General features: G+C 47.6%; 2 protein-coding genes across 4 annotated transcripts in view; one reads left to right on the plus strand and one right to left on the minus strand.

Moving 5' to 3' along the window:
* mprip (myosin phosphatase Rho interacting protein) overlaps positions 1-10,897 on the minus strand; it is a 37,179-nt gene extending 26,282 nt beyond the window's left edge. For all 3 annotated transcript variants that reach the window (XR_014639664.1, XM_084485885.1, XM_084485884.1), the window contains exons 1-3: positions 9,884-10,897; positions 5,620-5,697; positions 4,867-4,932 (exon numbers count right to left, since the gene is read on the minus strand). Coding sequence is in view for 2 of the 3 variants with exons in the window: in XM_084485885.1 (XP_084342011.1) it covers positions 4,867-4,932; positions 5,620-5,697; positions 9,884-10,006 (267 nt within the window). In the remaining variant the exon portion in view is untranslated. The remainder of the gene's footprint in view (positions 1-4,866; positions 4,933-5,619; positions 5,698-9,883) is intronic.
* Positions 10,898-11,796: 899 nt separating this feature from the next.
* Positions 11,797-16,010, plus strand: dhrs7cb (dehydrogenase/reductase (SDR family) member 7Cb). Its single transcript, XM_084485460.1, has 7 exons — positions 11,797-11,974; positions 13,011-13,191; positions 13,598-13,710; positions 14,572-14,782; positions 14,881-14,973; positions 15,425-15,598; positions 15,717-16,010. The coding sequence occupies exons 2-7, from the start codon at positions 13,038-13,040 to the stop codon at positions 15,920-15,922; spliced, it is 951 nt and encodes a 316-aa protein (XP_084341586.1). The 5' UTR covers positions 11,797-11,974; positions 13,011-13,037; the 3' UTR covers positions 15,923-16,010.
* Positions 16,011-17,704: the final 1,694 nt, after the last annotated feature.

Genomic DNA, 17,704 nt, shown 5'->3' on the forward strand with positions numbered 1-17,704 from the left:
ACATGTTTGCCGTTTTCTTTTTGATAAACTTCCATATATATCAAAATATATAAACGAGCGAGAAAAAAAAAACTTTAATCAAAAAAAGCAAAACAAAAAAACCTGCCTTATATCAATGCTGCCTCGCTGCTTGAAACCACTAGGCTAGAATGACCTCCATGGGTCAATTGGGACCCACAGTTAATAATCAATCACCACATCAGCATCATTATCATCTGGTAGCTCATTGTCTGGGACCACAGTGGAGGACAGGAGAGCCACCGCTGGTCCCCCACACCTAGACCTCCTCCAGGGTGGACCTGGTGGTCCACCATGCCTAGCCCGCCCCAGCTTGCTCTGAACCCTTGTGAGCAGGCCCCTGCCGCTGCTGCCGCCGCTCCTCCCACAGATGTGAAACAGGTGCCGTCTTGCTCTGCCTCCCCGTCCCCAGGCTCCTTTTAAGGCAATTTCCAAGCAGATCCAGCTTTATTAAGAGCTGCCTGTAAACCTCTGGGATGAGGACGGGGAGGCTGTGCCAAATATGGCAATTACACTCGATTGTGCTCAGGGGACCCGCTCCGGCCGAGAGGGGAGCACTAAGTGGAGAGATAGGGACGATGGGAGTGAGGGTCATTGAGCCGACTGACTGCAGATAACCGTCTGACTGTTGTTGGTGGCGGTGAAGCATGGGTGGGACAGTGACACCCCGATGGGGAGTGTATATATACACAAATGGAAAAACAGTGTTTGAGTGTCACGGGGAAAAGGGACAGATTTATCCTTTTGGTAGATTAAGGTCAACGGCCCTGGACAATATTGCTATATATCGGACCCATCAAACTTGAGTAGTAGAGTAGAGTACTACTCTACTACTAGTTGTTACTACTTGTTACTGAGGAGAGCTTCAACATGAGAGATTTGTCTCTCTCTCATTGCGCCAAAGATTGCCTAGTTTCTTAAATAGTGAACTATTTTGCCTCAAAAGTGAATTAATGCTGGTTAAGAATTCTAGAAGGTTTGGTAACAATGAGACTGAAAACAAAATGACTTGTGGCAAGCAAGAATAATGGACCTCAATTTGATTTAAACACACACACACACACACATACCTCCTACGTTCATCTTGACGTGCAATGAGTGATGCAATGAATGAACCTACTAATGCGTGATCGGGGAGCCCGAGGCTGAACCCAAAATACTTCTCCGTAACTACTGTGGAGTTATTTGAAATGACGGCAGATATTGGTCCGGCTCCTGGGAATGCAACTTTTTTGGCTTGTTTGGAAACTTCCCTGCCAGCAATAGCACCAAAGAGCGCCGCTCGAACCCAGATGCATTAAGGCATGGTTTTCATTTCCAGACAACAGTTCCAATCCCATATCCTCCAATTGTGCCCGCCCTTTCACGGGGACAGGACTATTTATAGCCTGGCTGCGAGGATGACGTTCCAGCCAAATTACTTTCTCACAGGCTCTTCTCCGGGGTTCAGCCTCTATGGGAGAACGACATGACCGCAGGCGCCATAAAACACATAGGACTGACACGCCGAAACAATATGCGCCACATAAATAAGCCTGTGTGAAACATTGTTCCTTTATACCTTTAAAGAGGGGAACGCCGCCTTTCAACTAAAATGACCCATTGAACGTGGCGTTGGGACTTCTCAGATTGTTCAAACAAGCTACTTTTCTCCATTCTCCCATTGTACTTCGTTATTGTCTTTTTAATTGGGTGTTTTAGCCCAACAGTAAATGGGTGGAACCTTGCAATGTTTTACAAGGACTGTAAAATTGTTGAGAAAAAAAAAAACTGAACCGTGCGAGCTGTTGAGTCGAAGCTAGTGGTGGGGACCCACTCTATGAACTCCATAAACCCCCTAGTAGGGGGGTGGTGGTGGTGGTGGGGGGGGGGGTCTTTCTCCCCTGGGACAAAAGCATCAGGGAACCATGTCTGACCACATCGTCGCAGATCGAGTAAAAGCAAGCTATACTTCTGTGGGCCCATCACGCACTGACATCTCTCCACAACACATAGCAGCTCCCTTCAGAGATTCCTACCAGGGTGGAGGTAGGACATTCAAAGTCAAATTCTGCTTTTTATGACCGGCCGGCGATGACTCGCTTTAAGGACCAATTCTAAAATGGGCTTGTGTTTTTCAAAGATAGGACAGCAGGAAAAACAAAAATGGGTGCCTTTGTTCCAACAATCATTGACATTTGAACCGTCGCATCCCTTGTGGTCCTCTTCGCCCCGCTCTGAATTTCCATCACCCTCAGAAAACCAGTTTCCACCCCCCCCTCTCTCTAAACCACCTCATCTCACCATCCACCCCTTCCTCTCGGTCGACCCCCCACCCCGGGCTGTCTGCCTATCCGTCCATGCAGATTATTCCCACGCTCTGACCCCACAGGCAGCCTTTCCAGAGTGGTGGGGGACGTCACTTTCGGTATAACCGGATTTGTGCATCAGAGGACTGTGTTGGAATTTCTATGTCTGGGACATTACTTATGTTTTCTCTTCTGTCTCTTCTCTTTTTTGTTGGGAAGGCAAGGCGGGGGGGGTGTGGGGAGGGGGGGGGGGGTTCTTTTTTTTTTCTTTGCAAGCTCACTAGTTCTGTCTGTTTGTGGTCTTTGGGCTGTGAGCCGGTCTGGAGTTCACCAAATATGGGCATATGAGAGGAATGCTGCCTGCTGCTGCTGCTGATGATGATGAGTGGAGAACGCTTCTTCTCTGAGCTTCTAAAATAGTCCCGCTTCCAAGATCAGACGCTCGCTTTCAAGAACCTCAGTGCTTTAAAATGTACAGCGTCATCGCTGGCGCTTTATAATTGCCCTTTGAGTGATTAAAACGTCGGGTCGTACAAAAAGGCCCCTCGCAGACAGTTGGATCCGAAAGCTCATCTCATACAGTCTGAGGGAGTCCAAATTGATTAGAATATAGTCACTGGCTGGCAGCTGATGGTCACAATAGTCGTTAAAGCAACTGCTGTCTATTCATAAAAAACGTCCATTCACCAGCTAATATTTAGGAAATAGCCATCACTTTGAGCGTGACGGGTTCCATACCGAGCCTTTTATGGAGACGGCCACTGAGGGAATCACAGCCTTAAGAGCACATAAATAACATGAGCTAATCAAATCAGAACCCTAGATCCAGACGACGCCAAGAATTCCATTGTGGTCAGAGGAGACGACTAAAAAGCAAACCTAAAAGCATTACACGGAACTACACCCCCAGAAAAAGGACCAACCTAATTAGGGCACAAATATGTTCTGCAATAGGTACACTTTTTGTTAACATCATGCAGAGATGTTTCGGTGGTGAAATAGTCGGTGGGTGGTATGGCCGGGTAATACAGTTGAGACATTGCTAATATATATATATATATATATACATTGTAAGCACAATTTACGTATTCCTAAATGCTATTTTCAGGGCTTCGAATATTTGAAGCGCTGAAATGTGCCCACATATGTACGTGGTCAGGAAAAGAGGTTGCTCAAATCATTGGAAAATAAATAACCTAAATGAATACTTTTTTACTACTTTAATGAGGAAGCAGGCTTTATATTTAATAATGTAAAACATAATAAAAGACCACACCACCTACACTTTCTGCTTAAATCACAGATCTGCTCCAAGGCTTTGGGCAGCTACATTTACCAAGAACTTGTTTTATTTCTGGGGTAATTTGGGGAAGAAAGGGCAATTTCCTGACCCAGATTCTCCTCCACTGAGGATGAACAGCCAGGTGTACGTGTGCGGGACAATGCAGTGGACACTTTTGGAAAAGCCGTTACAATGAGAGAAAAATGCAGTTAAAGTGCAGACACGGGCGTGTCTTCAAAACCATGCGAGGTGGTGGAAACGTGCGCGGTCCCGAAGACAAAAGGCGCTTCCTCCGTTTGTCAGAGGCTGCAGATCAGTGACAGCACAAAGCCACGGACAAGTTGGACTTCAAACGTTGCCTCCAACAGACACATAACCCTTTGGCCCCAGCGGAGCCATCAGCGTCGTGTGTAACCTGCGTTCGTCAATTCTTCACTCTTGCCTGGACAGTCGGCCATAATGATTAATGACGGAAGAAGGTGCTCCCAAGTCACTAGACCAGGGGCTTCTGCTGATTGCTGCATCCAAACAAAAGCAACGCAGAGCTTCAATTCTCAATGTTTCCCCTCATACGACATTGTGATGACGCTCACGCATTGTATTTTGTTTACACAGATTGTTTACAATGTATAAAGAAAAGGCTGGCGACATCGTTCCCTTCGGAGCGCATATAAATGGCAGGATGGCGCGGCGCCGGTCGGGACGAGACTCGGGTCTTTGCAGTGGCGCCCTGGGGTGAGGGTGGGCGAGTGCGCTTCTCAAATCTGCACTGCCGCCGCCTCCTTCCCCCCTGCAACACCATTGAACAAGAGAGGGCAGTTTGCTAAACGCCCGGCCTGTACTTGTACTGTTTACAGTCAACCGCTCTTATCCCCAGAACCATCAGTGTGTCAGTGGCTCGGACCACCCCTCACACACAATCTCAGCATTTCACTGATCCTGTACTGCCTTGAGCCCCAATATGATTAGGTGGAATGCTCCATTCATCCTCTCTCATGAGCCAACAAAGAAGAAGTAGTAGTAGTATAGTGTTCTACAGAGTAAAAAAAGGTTTCAGTGATGTGGTGGATTAGTTGTTCCTCAACTGCCAACACGTACTACAACAAGGACTATTGACTTTGGTTGGATTTTGTTTTACTTTTGAAAAGATGTGTGATAAGCCTCGACTGTGGCACAGATATCCCTGTTCCCAGGTAAGCCTGATAAGGCTTAAAACTCTCCAAATCTAACTTTGCTGGCCCATGGTACTACGCTTGAAGGATCACCGACACAACTCACCGATTCGTCGAGGGCGAAGCGCAGGCAGCCATGTTCGTACAGCACAAAGAATCTCCGCTGCCATTTCTGTCAGGGCAAACAAGGACATAAAGAATTCAAGCGTTTACATTTCTCTAGCACCGTGTGAGATTCTATAAGTTCTGCTCATGTCCAAAGGTCAAAGGTCCAGATTAGTCCACAGACCAGTTGCCTGAACATAAACTTAACGGAAATAGTTTTGTAACGTCCTGAACCTCAAGCACGCATCTGTATAAATTAAGGAAAAAAAAATAAACCTTGCAGTGAAGGATGATTTGTGTACTAAACTCTTAGCGAACTTAGCGAATCTCACAGGGCTCCGCTCAAACCTGCGTCATGTAACTAGTCAAGTATAAACAAGAAAGGCCTTGCAGGAATCAAACGGCTCACTGCTTCGAGCGCCGTTGGCCTGCCAAAACCAGTGGCGGGAAATCTCTTGGCACACAGGAAGTGATGCCATAAGCAAACAATACGAATGAACGCACACATAAACTTAACAGCTAGGAAGACATTTCCGTTGCATGTTTTCCCATTTAAATCTCTCGGGACATGCTCTCGGGACAGCTTTGGTGAAATGAGTGATGGTTGCTGCTGGCTTGTTTTTTTGGACTCACAACATATAATTTGCGTACATTTCTCTGGGTTAGAGGTAAAAGGCAACACCCGCCTACCCCTTTATGTTTGGCGCAAACACGGACTGGTATGACTAACACGTAGGGCTGCATGCATTCTTACCCTGGATCTCTGCATAGGATTGTCAAAGTCGGTTCCTTCTGGTGCCAAGCATAGCCACCCCCCATAAATGGGTTTAGCCTGTAAAAGAGCGAAGGGGGGGGGGGGGGAAAGAGCAATTTAGGCAATCATTAAAACTGAAAGAGTGTCGGCTAGGAGAGAGAGAGAGTAAAAATAAAGAGAAACATGCCTTTGGGGCCCAAGTGGCTCTGTGATCACCCGGGCATTTTGCACCCACACAAACCCAGTTAGTGAGCCCTCTTGTTGTAATCTACTTTCTGCTTGGCTCTCCATGGCTGACTGCCCGCTACACCGCTTCCTCACGGCAGGCGGCGAGGCCCTGGGAGCAGCGGGGCCTGCGAGGCATTCAGCCTCGCAAAAAAAAAAAAAAACGCTGGCTGGGCATTTCGTCTGTCTGCCGTGCCTATAGCCGTCAGGTCTCACGTTCACACAAAAGGGGCAGAGCGCACGGGAGTCACACCATTGGACTTTGGTTCAACCACTGAAATACCTCTGGCCTCGGCCGGAAACGACATGGTTCAGTGGCCAGAGGACACATGCAAATACCCCTGATGTCATTCAGAGCCTGTCCCTCTCGTTCAAGTGTTAACCATTACCAGCGCCCCCCCCCCACCCCACCCCCCCGGGCCCCTATCCTTAACGTCAGCAGAAAAAGAAAAGGTGAATGCCTCTTCTGCTTGGGAAACACAGCTGATAATGAGCACTCTTCTCCCAATAGCGGCCCGGGTCTTGACACTCCCGTGTGGCTGCATGCCTGCGTCTTGGATCTATACGTGCCCTGTTCCGACGTGCAGAGACCCGCCTACGGAGACCCGACTGCCGGGAGGAAGGCGTCCTCCGACATGAGCAGCATTCTGGTGGAGGCACGCCGTGACCTAGATATATCATATTTGCCACTAATTAGGCAGACAGTGATGGATGGAGCGGAGTGCATCGGCCGCCTGCTGCCGCTGAATCTCGACTCAGAGAGTCATCATATTAAAAAACGGGAGTGCGGCAGGACGGAGCAGTGGAAGACATGGGAGGCACACAGCTGTTGAAGAACTCAACGGTGTCCCCCTGAATGTACAGACAGATGATATGCACACAAGTGGGGGGGCTGGGGCTTCCCTTCCTGTCCGTCGGCAGTCCTGCAGTGTCACCTGGCCTGCACTGTAGTAGCCCCCCCCGGTTCACCCCAGCCTACACATCTAATACAGCAACCCCGTCCTCCCTCCCTTCCTTCCGCCCCGGCCATGGCTCTGCTCCCTGCCGACACCCCCACAGGTGGGCGACGTTTAATGCTCCAGTTTCCTCTCCTCCACACACAGGCCTCCTTGGGGTCCTCGCTCTCACAGAGTGTGTGTGCGTGTGCGTGTTGTCTAAATGGTTACTCCAGGCAACTGGGCTCACAGGGGAGACGGGGGGTGGCACCACAAGACAGACAAAAACAAACAGATGGACGTGACACAGGTGGGCGGGTGTGAGGGGGAGGTAAAGCTATCTTACTGTCTTTACCTCAAACACCTTCCTGCTGAAACGGTATTTCACTTGGCCGCGTAAACAAATACGCACTTTAGGAAATTCTGCAGACATCGACATAATTGGAATTTACCGGGCGCATTGGACAAAGACACTCAAAGACAGAATCCAGAAGCAGCTATGAAGGAAGACCCAATCGGATTAGGTCTGATTTGGGGACTTTTCGGTTGCCACCAGGGTTTTCCAAGTTGAGCAGAGACCCGCTCTGTTCACTAATTCAAACCCACACTTTCTTCCCTCAAAACTGCCCATTCTCTGTCTCCTCCGCCATTCTCAACTCTAAAAACAAAAACAAAAACAAAAAATCTGATTCTTGACCTTCTCTCCCTCTGCCCCCGTCACGCAGCGCCTCCCTCCCGCTGAATGCGATCGTTTTCCTCTGCGGAGCGCGGGGCAGTGGGAGAGAGACGCGCCGCGAGATCGAGATCCCCCTCCCACCGCCGCCAAATCAACTCATGTGACCCGTTGAGGAGGGGAGAGGAAGACCAGAGAAAGCTTGGCAACAGATTCAACAGGTTTGGACTTGGCCACCTGAGTACGGTTTTAAAAAAGGAGAAGAATCTATGGAGTGATCGGCAGCATGAAATTAAAGAATGTTTCCCCTTGTTCCAGCAGAGACCCCTGGCTCACCACCACCCCCCCCACACCCCCTCTCCCCCCCACACCCCCTCTCCCCGGGCGCACCTTCTATTCAGAGTCAAACAAAAGAGATTTGTTTGTATTGGACACTGTCCTTCCGCCGTCGGCTCCCGTCCCCGCCCTGTCCAAACCTCTTCCATGTGGGATATCGGATCCATGATGCTGTGGCGGTGCCAAAGCGCTCCAGATGAATACAAGAGGGGGGGGGGGGGGGGGGGCGTTCCATTTCAAATACTTTTACACTGATCGCAGGAGGGCAGCTTGCGCTCCATGTCAGGAGCCGTTGGCGGCCACGTAAGCGAGCTAGGGCTGCAACTAGAAATTGTTTTAATAGTCGATTAATCAAATCAAATGAGTCAATTAAGTCCTTTGGTCTATTAACTATCATATCAATGTAAAGGTCTTAAATGTTCCTTTTATAATTATTATCCATGTAATAACTATTTGGAATTAACAACATTGAGTTAACTGCCACAAATGTTTGAATTTGTACTTGATAAACGACTTACATGATTAATTAATCATTATAGATTTGATTCATCTTCAAACCCACACTTTCTCCCAAAAGTATGGGCTGATTAAATAAAGTTGTAATTATATATTTTTATTATAATTATAATAACAAAATTAGATTTGACACACTTTCTGCCGATTGTCCAATCGATGAATCAACGCATCATCGCAGCACTTATATGAGCTGTACTCTGGGAGTGCTCAATCCAATACTTCTGTATGGTTCAAAAGTTTAACCGTGGCATAAAGGTGAACTTGACTACGATGACAAGCGTGTTGTGGAACTACGTTTTGAACTTCTGTCACCTGTTGTTTTGCAGTGCCTGAACCTCGCCATTAATCCTATGCAGCGAGGCGGCAGTGATGTAAAGGAGGCCTTGAGGTATCAGCACTTTTAAAAACCAAAGAGGTATTCGTCACTTTAGTGCACTGGGTCATTGGTGGGTCCAGTTCCAACCGCGTCAAATATTTGAAAAGGAAATCGTTTTATAATAAGGGTGTCTGTATATATTAGGGAAATTATTCTGTTGCAGTAGCAGAGCAAGTTAGAGGACACCCCATACCAGTCCATGGAGAGGATGGCTGACTACTGTAGTTCTGTGGCTGCATGGGTCAGCAAGGCTTTCAAAGTGTGTGAGAGAGAGGGATTTGAGTGACTGGTGATGTAACCTGAAACACGCAGGAGTCTAGCCACTGGAAGGGTTAACTGCTTTACATTATCCACGCACAACCACACACACACACACACACACACACACACACACACACACACACACACACACACACACACACACACACACACACACACACACACACACACACACTACAGAGAGTGTGCATACGCACAAGCAAGCACACAGCCAAACAAACACACAAGTGGGATGTAAGGATGCTGACGCTGTGCTTTTGGCTCTTCAGCCTTGTTCGAGAGCCCATCTGGACCCCAGCGCCTGGGATCAATTACAGGACACAACAGAGACCAATCTGATTGAAAGAGGGAGAAAGTAGAGTCAAGGAAAACACAGCCCTTAATACATCTCTTCAGTATTTGCTTTATCTGTGCTCCACTCGGCTGCAGATAAACAGGATGAGTAGACCCAGGAATGTTTTCTGTGACCGGGCCTACCTAGCCTGTGTTAAGGAAACCCCACAGGCTATGTTTTGTTATCAATTCCAGTATGTTAGTTAGATATGGTACATCGGTGTGGGGCAGAGGTGAATGACATTTGTTATCGTTAGACTTCATTCTTTCAATCTTAAGTTTGTTTTTGTTTACAGAGTTATCCCTTCAATGCTGGGCTCAGACACTTTAAATGACACTATAAAAGCTAGATTTCCTTGTAACCGTTTCAATCCAAACAACGCACTGGTTAGATAGCAATTTCTTCGCATCTTTATGAAAATAAAACTTTAAAGGCTGAAGATCTGTGAAAGATTCGACAACAGTTCTTAAAAGAGTACTGTATTTAAACGAATGACAGATGGAGACAATTGCATTGAGGGCTCATGCCTTAGTAGGCATTACTAGCATCTAAACTGTAGTGTACTGTATGTATTCAGCATTCATGCATACCTGCGTCAAATCCTGGTCCGTTAGGAGATGCAACTCCCGAGGTTTGAAGCAGTTCTGACATTTGCTCTTGTTGAAGATGTTCGCCTGGAATTTCCTACAGGGGTTTTCTTTTGCGGTAGACATTGTATTCCACTCCAGTCTGGGGGGGGATGCAATTGGCCTCGGTATCCTTACAACCACTAAATCCCCGTGTTCTCCTCCGAATTGTTCCCCTTGCACGAATGTCGTTTGACGTTTAACTAATGTATCATGAAGACGGGTCTAAACAGAACGATCCTTGGCCGAACCGAGCATTCAAATCAATGCTTCCCGGGGAACGAACCTCCGCTGCTGCCATCAAGCCAGCGGCGACCTCAGCATCACGGCCTGCTACCCACAAAGCCAGGTCGGGAAGAGGTGGGCTAATCACGAGCTACCACAGCTCACAGGAGACGAGAGAGAGAGAGAGAGACCAGATCACTGCTGGGATATAAAGCCACGGAAACACAACACATGCACCCGGGGATCGGATCAGATCAGCCTCACGCACCGGAGCCACGGTGTCCATCGGGCATCGACATCATACGCCCCATCTGAATGATACAAACAATGAACAAAAAAAAAAAGTAGTTTTTTTTTGTTTTTTTGTCTGCCAAAACAGGGCTGCTCTCCCGGGTTGGTGCAGCAGCAAGCAGCAAGCAGCAGCAAGCAAGCAGCAGCGGCGGGGGCTGCTTCTCCAGACGAAGTTCGCCGCCCAGCGCTCCGGTGATGCTAGCTGGCTTAGCCCCGTTAGCTAGCTAATGAAATCCTCTCCCCGGGGTTTAGCGTCTTCTCTTCAACCGGAGTTGCAAAATAGCGTCCGGGTGGGATCCGAAAAACGAGCTGCCCGTTCCAATTCCAGACGGGGAAGTCGGCATGCAAGTCTGGGAAGACCGTCGACTCTTATCGCGCATGCCAAAATTGATATTTGGGCTTTGGTTTCATAACTAACGCGATTAGCAGCAGCACCCGTGCTTTTATTTTCTTCCCTTTTCAGGCGAGAGCTCTCCCAATGGATGGAGGTCGCGAGATCACAGATTTGAAACTAGGATTTGGCGAGTCTCGCGGTAGTTTGCTGTCGCCGCCCACCGCCACCAGGAAGACAGACTGCTCCGGGTTTTTCTGCGAGCAGCAGTTCGGACCTGCCTCATTCCGTGTGTGGAATGACATTACTGCACAATTATAGCGTCTATGTCCCTTTATTAATGTGTTTTATGTCATATTAAGTGCCTTATTCTATTCAAACCACCTACATAGAATGCGTGCGTGGCTATTTATGCCTGTTTTCTCGTCGTTGTCCGTCTCTCCTTTCCAACCTTGAGCCAGGGGTGGAAAAATATAGTACTTTTATTTTTAAGTATTTATTTTTATACTTGAATATTTCGGTAAATAAAAAGATGACTATATACTTTAATACAATATATTTAAATTAAATCAATTATTACTTTTACTCTCTTTGTTATGTTGTTACTCCCAACAACATAACAAAAAATAGCATAACATACTTTTCTTCATGTTCTGTACATCTACTTACTTATGATCTTATACTTACTTAGATATTAATACTTTGGCATGATCCCAACATTGTTTACTGTTAAAGGATGTCCTTTTAAAATGATATAAATTAACTTTTTTAGCACAAAAATGTTTTCTAAACAAAAGTAAAGCTGAGACTGCAATACGTCATCTAACCTTACTTGTTGGCAACATCGGTAGGGAGAGAGAGAGAGAGATGGGAGAGAGAGAGTGAGGGCTGCCAGAGAGATATTTTACACCACATATGTGTCAGTAATAATGGCTGACCCAAGCGCAGGCTATTATAGGCAGTAAGGTTCACCACATAGCGAGTCTGTCTGAGCCGACAGAGAACGAGAGAGTGAGAGAGAGAGAGAGAGAGAGAGAGAGAGAGAGAGAGAGAGAGAGCAAGAGAGTAAGCGAGGGTAGGAGAGGGAGAGAGGGCTGTGTGAATGGGTAAGGGTCACGGAGGGAGCTGGACTAATACACTGTTATCCAACTAAACCCTGCAAAACAACAGCCAGTCCCGGTGCGAAGGATTAGCTCCCCGGCCGTGATGTAAGTGAACTAAGAATAACAGAGATTACAGGTGTAAATTCAGCGTGTCTGTGTGTGCCTGTGGATTCACTAGCTCGGCCGGTGGGAGCCATGACCACACAGTAGACTAAGACTAAAGTTAAAGTACTATTCAAATGTCCTCATTTGAATAGTACTTTAACTTTAGTCTTAGTCTTAGTCGTGAAATTGGTTTTGGCCATTGGTGGCTTGGAAATTTGCAGTTGCTTCTTGAACAAAATAAATAAAGTTACAGTTGTTTTTTTTGCTCACAAAGTGAACCCTAAGTGTTTTGCTCCTTGGGGTGTCCAGTGACCATATCCCGGAGGTGGCACCATGGCACGGCAGCCTGGCTAGTGTATATTTAGCAGTTTAGCCCTCAGACACACTTTACATGGTAAGTGTGTCTGAGGTATATAAGAAATCATACAGGCTTGTTTTTTGCTTTGGAGGGCCAACATGTGTGTACATATCTCAACCTCTATTGTTCTGTATAAACCACATTTGTTTGGTGCTTTACATATACAAACAAAGAATAATCAATCAACTATAATGCAGCAATGGCTTCTTTCTCCGATGTGAGGTATAACAATAACTAAAGTTATCAATAGGCTACCAGAGTATAGATAATACTTTTCTTTCTCAACAAACCCTGACTGAATATATTTATTAGGATTGAAATTTGATCCACATTCAGTTATAATGTCAACCATTTTTAGGGTGGGCAGGAAGCAGGAAGAGTATTTAGGTCTCAAGTTGGACGCATGACGTAACAAGACGAAAAGTATTATAGACTGCAGTAGAATGTTCCACGGTATGCACAATCAATTGCTATTTCCAAATGCAAGTCTGTGCCTTCTGCGATGTACCTTCGATTGACCGGTAGACCATAAAGTCCCTGCTATTCACACCAATGTTAGTTTACTTAAACGGAATAATCCACTGCTATGAGAGAGCTAAGCGGCCGGCCTGTCTGTTCCCCTGTGGTTCTGCGGCTCTATGGCTGGTGGTCGTGTCCTGTCCTGACGGGTTCGCGTAGCGGACCGCGTCCCCCCTGCAGAGGACCATGGAGCTCCCTTTTGTGGTGGTGCTGCCGCTGCTCATCGTGGTGGCGGCGGGGGTGTACTACGTCTACAACGAGGTGCTGCAGTTCATGGCCAAGTCGTTGGTCCGCAACAAGGTGGTGGTCATCACCGACGCTGTGTCCGGCGTGGGCAGCGGTGAGTAGACGTGTGAAAAGTCTGTCAGCAAAAGTGAGTAAAAGGTAAGGTGTCGGGTAAAAGTGAGTTATGGGGCTGTTCCATGCGGCTGTCCTTGTTTATAGACTAATAATTACAGGTAAAGTAATCGTACACCCTGCTTTGACACTCATTTAAAAATGATCCATTGGGATCTTGTGACACTGGATGTAACTCAAGTGCTCAGAGATCAAACAGAGATCAAACAAAGGTTCAAATCCCCAACTCGAGACGCCCACCAAACCAAATGTTCATCAGAATCAGATCTGGAACGCTGACGGCCTCAGAACGGGTCAAGCTGTGATGGTTTCCTGAGCGGAGGTGGAAATGTACTGGTTCATGTGCTATCAGCAGCTCTGTGATGTTTGGTGTTCTGTTTCTGTTTCAGAGTGCGCACAACTCTTCCACAAGGGCGGAGCCCGTCTGGTTCTGTGTGGGACCAGCTGGGACAAACTGGAGTCTCTTTTTGATTCTTTGACAAGTGATGCTGATCCCAAAGAGGTTAGGACAATAATGGGCCTGCATTAAAGACACCTAACGTATTTCAAAAACATGTCTAGAAATCACCACTTTTTAACGCTTTGATGCTTTTTTTTAGATGCTTTGATGCTTCTGCATGTTATACAGAGTTATACAGTTTGATGCCTGTTTGAAAGTGATTTCATGTTTCCATTTTATTTGAACAATAATAATCGGACAGTGAATGGGACTATTGAGAATATATCTCCACAAATCACAAATCACAAATCCCCTCTACATCAGTATAGGGCATACAGTACATGCGGCGGTGTTTTGTTCCTCTAAACGCGACAGCGGTCAGTTCCTCTCTCCTCTGCAGAGCGGCCCATGTGGTCCAATCCCCTACATCCGCTCTGGGTCACACACACAATGGCAGGATATCCTGCTCTTTGACAGTAGGCTGTCCTCTGTGTATCATCTGTAAACAAGCCGGAGCAGATGTGTCCATAGAGACGGGCGGTAGAGGAGGAGGTTCGGGGAGGGGGGGGGGGGGCACACACAATCAAAACACGCTCAACCATAACAAAATCGGTCTGCGCTGAAGCGAGGAAAGGCCCCGGCTTTGACTGCACACCAGCAGGGGGCTGAATTTGCAAATCAAACAAATAATCATGTTAGCAATCCTGATCATCCTCATGTTCATAATGCTTTAGTTTTACACAGCAGCACCGCATCTCATCATCGCTGAATGATTCCTAAGAATGATACCACCACAGATCAGGAGTTGTGGCTGCTTTTCCTAGCTATCCATGTCCAGTCTCCTGCATTAGCATGCCTCACAGCATCACAGCCTGACAGACTGTCTCGTCTCTACCCTTCCTGTGTCCTCCCTGTGGACTGCAGACGTTCGCCCCCAAGCTGGTGATCTTGGACTTCAGCGACATGGAGAGCATGGAGGAGGTGGTGGCGGAGGTGATGGAGTGCTACGGCTGCGTGGACGTGCTGGTCTGTAACAGCAGCATGAAGCTGAAGGCTCCTGTCCAGAGCGTCTCCCTGGAGCTGGACAGAAACATCATGGACATTAACTACTTCGGGCCCAGCACGCTAGCCAAAGGTAGAGACAAGTTATACCTATAGGGAGGAGTCTGTACCGTTGACTGGTGGGTAATGGATTGCTGATAACTACTATAGTCAGCTGCTTGTCTGTGACAGGTATCCTCCCCACTATGATCTCGAGAAGATCCGGACACATTCTACTGGTCAACAGCATCCAGGGCAGACTGGCTGTCCCTTTCAGAAGCTCCTGTAAGTTGTCGTACTAGCCCTTCTAATCGTTTATGTACCTGCGCAGCAGAACTGTGAGAACACGGCTCAACAGATCAACATTTCAAGACACGACCGACTGTGACGTTTTGCCCGGGGTTGAATGTAAATGACCCGCAGGAATTCAAAACACGACACGCTATAATGTGCTCACCGCAGCGTGGTTGTGTGTGGAGTAACTAGGATTCATCTGTTGAGACAGAAAAAGCCATTAGGTGAGACATTACCTGAGGTTATGAATGGAATGGGAGCTTAGTCGTGGGCGGCTTCACACACCTCTTTTGTAAATGGTGTGTGTGTATGTCTGGGTGTGGGTTTGTTTGCCTGCGTATGTGTGTGCCTTTGTGTTTGTGTGTGTGTGTGTGTGTGTGTGTGTGTGTGTGTGTGTGTGTGTGCGTGCGCACGCATTTGTGGTCCGCGTGTGTCAATGAAGACGCCGCCTCCAAGCACGCGGCCCAGGCGTTCTTCGACTGCCTGCGCGCCGAGGTGGAGGAGTACGGCGTCTCCGTCAGCACCATCAGCCACACCTTCATCAACGCCACCCCCGCCCCCGCCCCCGAGCCGGCGGCCAAGGGGACCGCTAAACCCAGCAGCGCCCTGGCAGCATGTACGTATGAGAGGCCCCCCCCCTTTGTGAGAGCGGCCGCATCGGCCCTTCCAGCAGGTACCAAAAAAAACCACACATCACATCCCGTCTGTTTCTCTTCCGCCCCCTCCCCCCGCAGTCATCGCCAGCACACTGACCCACGGCGTGAGCCCGTCCGCCCTGGCCAATGAGATCGTGCAGACGGTGAACAGGAAGAGGAAAGAGGTTCTGCTGGCTCACCCCATCCCCAGGGTGGCTCTGCACCTCCGCTCCCTGTTCCCCCCCTTCCTCTTCGCCGTGCTGGCGGCCGGAGTGAAGGACTCGGCGATGGGGGAGCAGATGTAGCCAAGAGAGAGAAAGGACGAAGCTTGACCGATATGTATAGGAGAGTTTTGATCATGTAATCCCAGGTTCCGTCAAGGAACTCCGGGGGGGGGGGGGGGGGGGGGGGGTCAGCTATCTTGGTGCTTCTTGGTTCAACTCTAAATTCTAGATTCACCAACAAGGACTGGTTGTTGTTGTTGTTGTTGTTATTCGTATTAAAATGGTGGAAAAATAACCAAAATGACACTTGGAATGTGTGCGTGAAATCATGTGATCCCCTCTTACACACAGATTAAATATACTACGACACGTCCAAAACAACAACCTAGTGAACAGTACATGTCACATGACGATCACAGCACCCTAGCTCAGACTAGAATACCCCTCGATGAACAGAGGTTATATAACCCTCGTGTGGCGTACGGTGGTTCACTCCCATTAGGGTTAATTTGATAATGACTTCAAAATTTGGTACACATTCCACCGTTGGTGATGTCAGCGTAATTCTTAATTGCAAGATAAATACGTAATTTATTTTATGACTTTACGACTTTACGACATAATGTTTGGGTTTATGGTCGGCTAATAAAGAAACTTGTTTCTCTGTAAATACCTGTAATGTGTTTTATTACCGCCAGGTGGCAGCAAAGGGTTATTGTCGATGCCCAAGTTCCGCTACCGTAATGTTGATCAATTCCTGCCTAATTTCATTTGTGCATTTAATAAGCCGTATAATCTTCATCAAATTTCAATCAATCTCAATCAAGTCTCTAAATAACATTCATTGTATTTGCATTGATATTTATGTGTACCCATTTACCATCTCACTCAGTTTATAGTGAAATACATTATACAATAAGGCAGAAAGTATTTCGTTTTGGCAATTTTAAACCAGCAAGTTTAAGTTTATGTGCGTGCGTTTACGCGTGCACATTCGCGTGCTTGTAGACCCACATCCGAGAGGGTGAAAACAAAAATATATAAAGTGAGCGACCGGCGGACACAGTGATGCGAGAAAGACGGACTGAGAGGGACAGGGGGAGAGAGAGGGAGAGGGAGAGGGGAGATGGGAGAGGAGAGGCCCGAAGTCCAGCTGGTAAGCGCGTGTCCTCTAGGTCAGTCTCCTCGGGGGAATTCGGCGTCTTTTGTCTTCGGTGACTCCGGAACAAGAATTTGCTATTAATTCATGAATAAATGCAGCTCCAGCGCCGGTGACACGTGCCCATATATGTCTAAAGCCGGCGGAACAGCAGAGGGATTTCCTCCCACACGCCTCAGCTGGACCCTCCAAATTGGCGGTTTGATCTGACGCAGCATTTACATGACGCGTCTCCTGCGTGAAATCGTGTAGGTTTCTTTGTGTGGGGTGGGGGGAGAGTCAATGTTAGGGGGTGGTATTATTAAATTTAAAAGTTTAATTTTAACAAGAGAGGACATTTGGTCCGGGGAGGTTAGCTGTAGAGGGAGGGAGGTTCACAACGCTATTGTTCGACCCGACAGGCAAACCCCTATTTTGAATACGATTTTCTTTGGCGTTACGCTTGCGTCCTATACCCGCTTGGCCAGGAACAGAGAACACAGGCATATATCATGGCCTTGGAAACACACGGACAAGACGAAGTGCCTAAGGCTGTGTTTGCCATCTCCTAAATGTCAGAGAAAAAAACCCTCACAGCCCCCCCCCCCCCCCCCCCGCCCCACAACCCACTAGGAAATAATCTTTGGGTGAGAGAGGCGAACCCTTATCATCAATATTTAAAGCCCTGGCTATTGACACCGGCCTGACTTATGGAGGTTACGCAG

The sequence above is a fragment of the Micromesistius poutassou genome, assembly GCF_964030765.1.
Source record: "Micromesistius poutassou genome assembly, chromosome: 21".
In the NCBI taxonomy this organism is placed as follows: Eukaryota; Metazoa; Chordata; class Actinopteri; order Gadiformes; family Gadidae; genus Micromesistius; species Micromesistius poutassou.

Coding starts and splice junctions, on each gene's coding strand:
- dhrs7cb (XM_084485460.1), top strand. CDS start 13,038: ATGGAGCTCCCTTTTGTGGTGGTGCTGCCGCTGCTCATCGTGGTGGCG. Junction 13,711..14,571: donor GTGATGCTGATCCCAAAGAG/GTTAGGACAATA, acceptor TGTGGACTGCAG/ACGTTCGCCCCCAAGCTGGT. Junction 14,783..14,880: donor GCCCAGCACGCTAGCCAAAG/GTAGAGACAAGT, acceptor TGTCTGTGACAG/GTATCCTCCCCACTATGATC.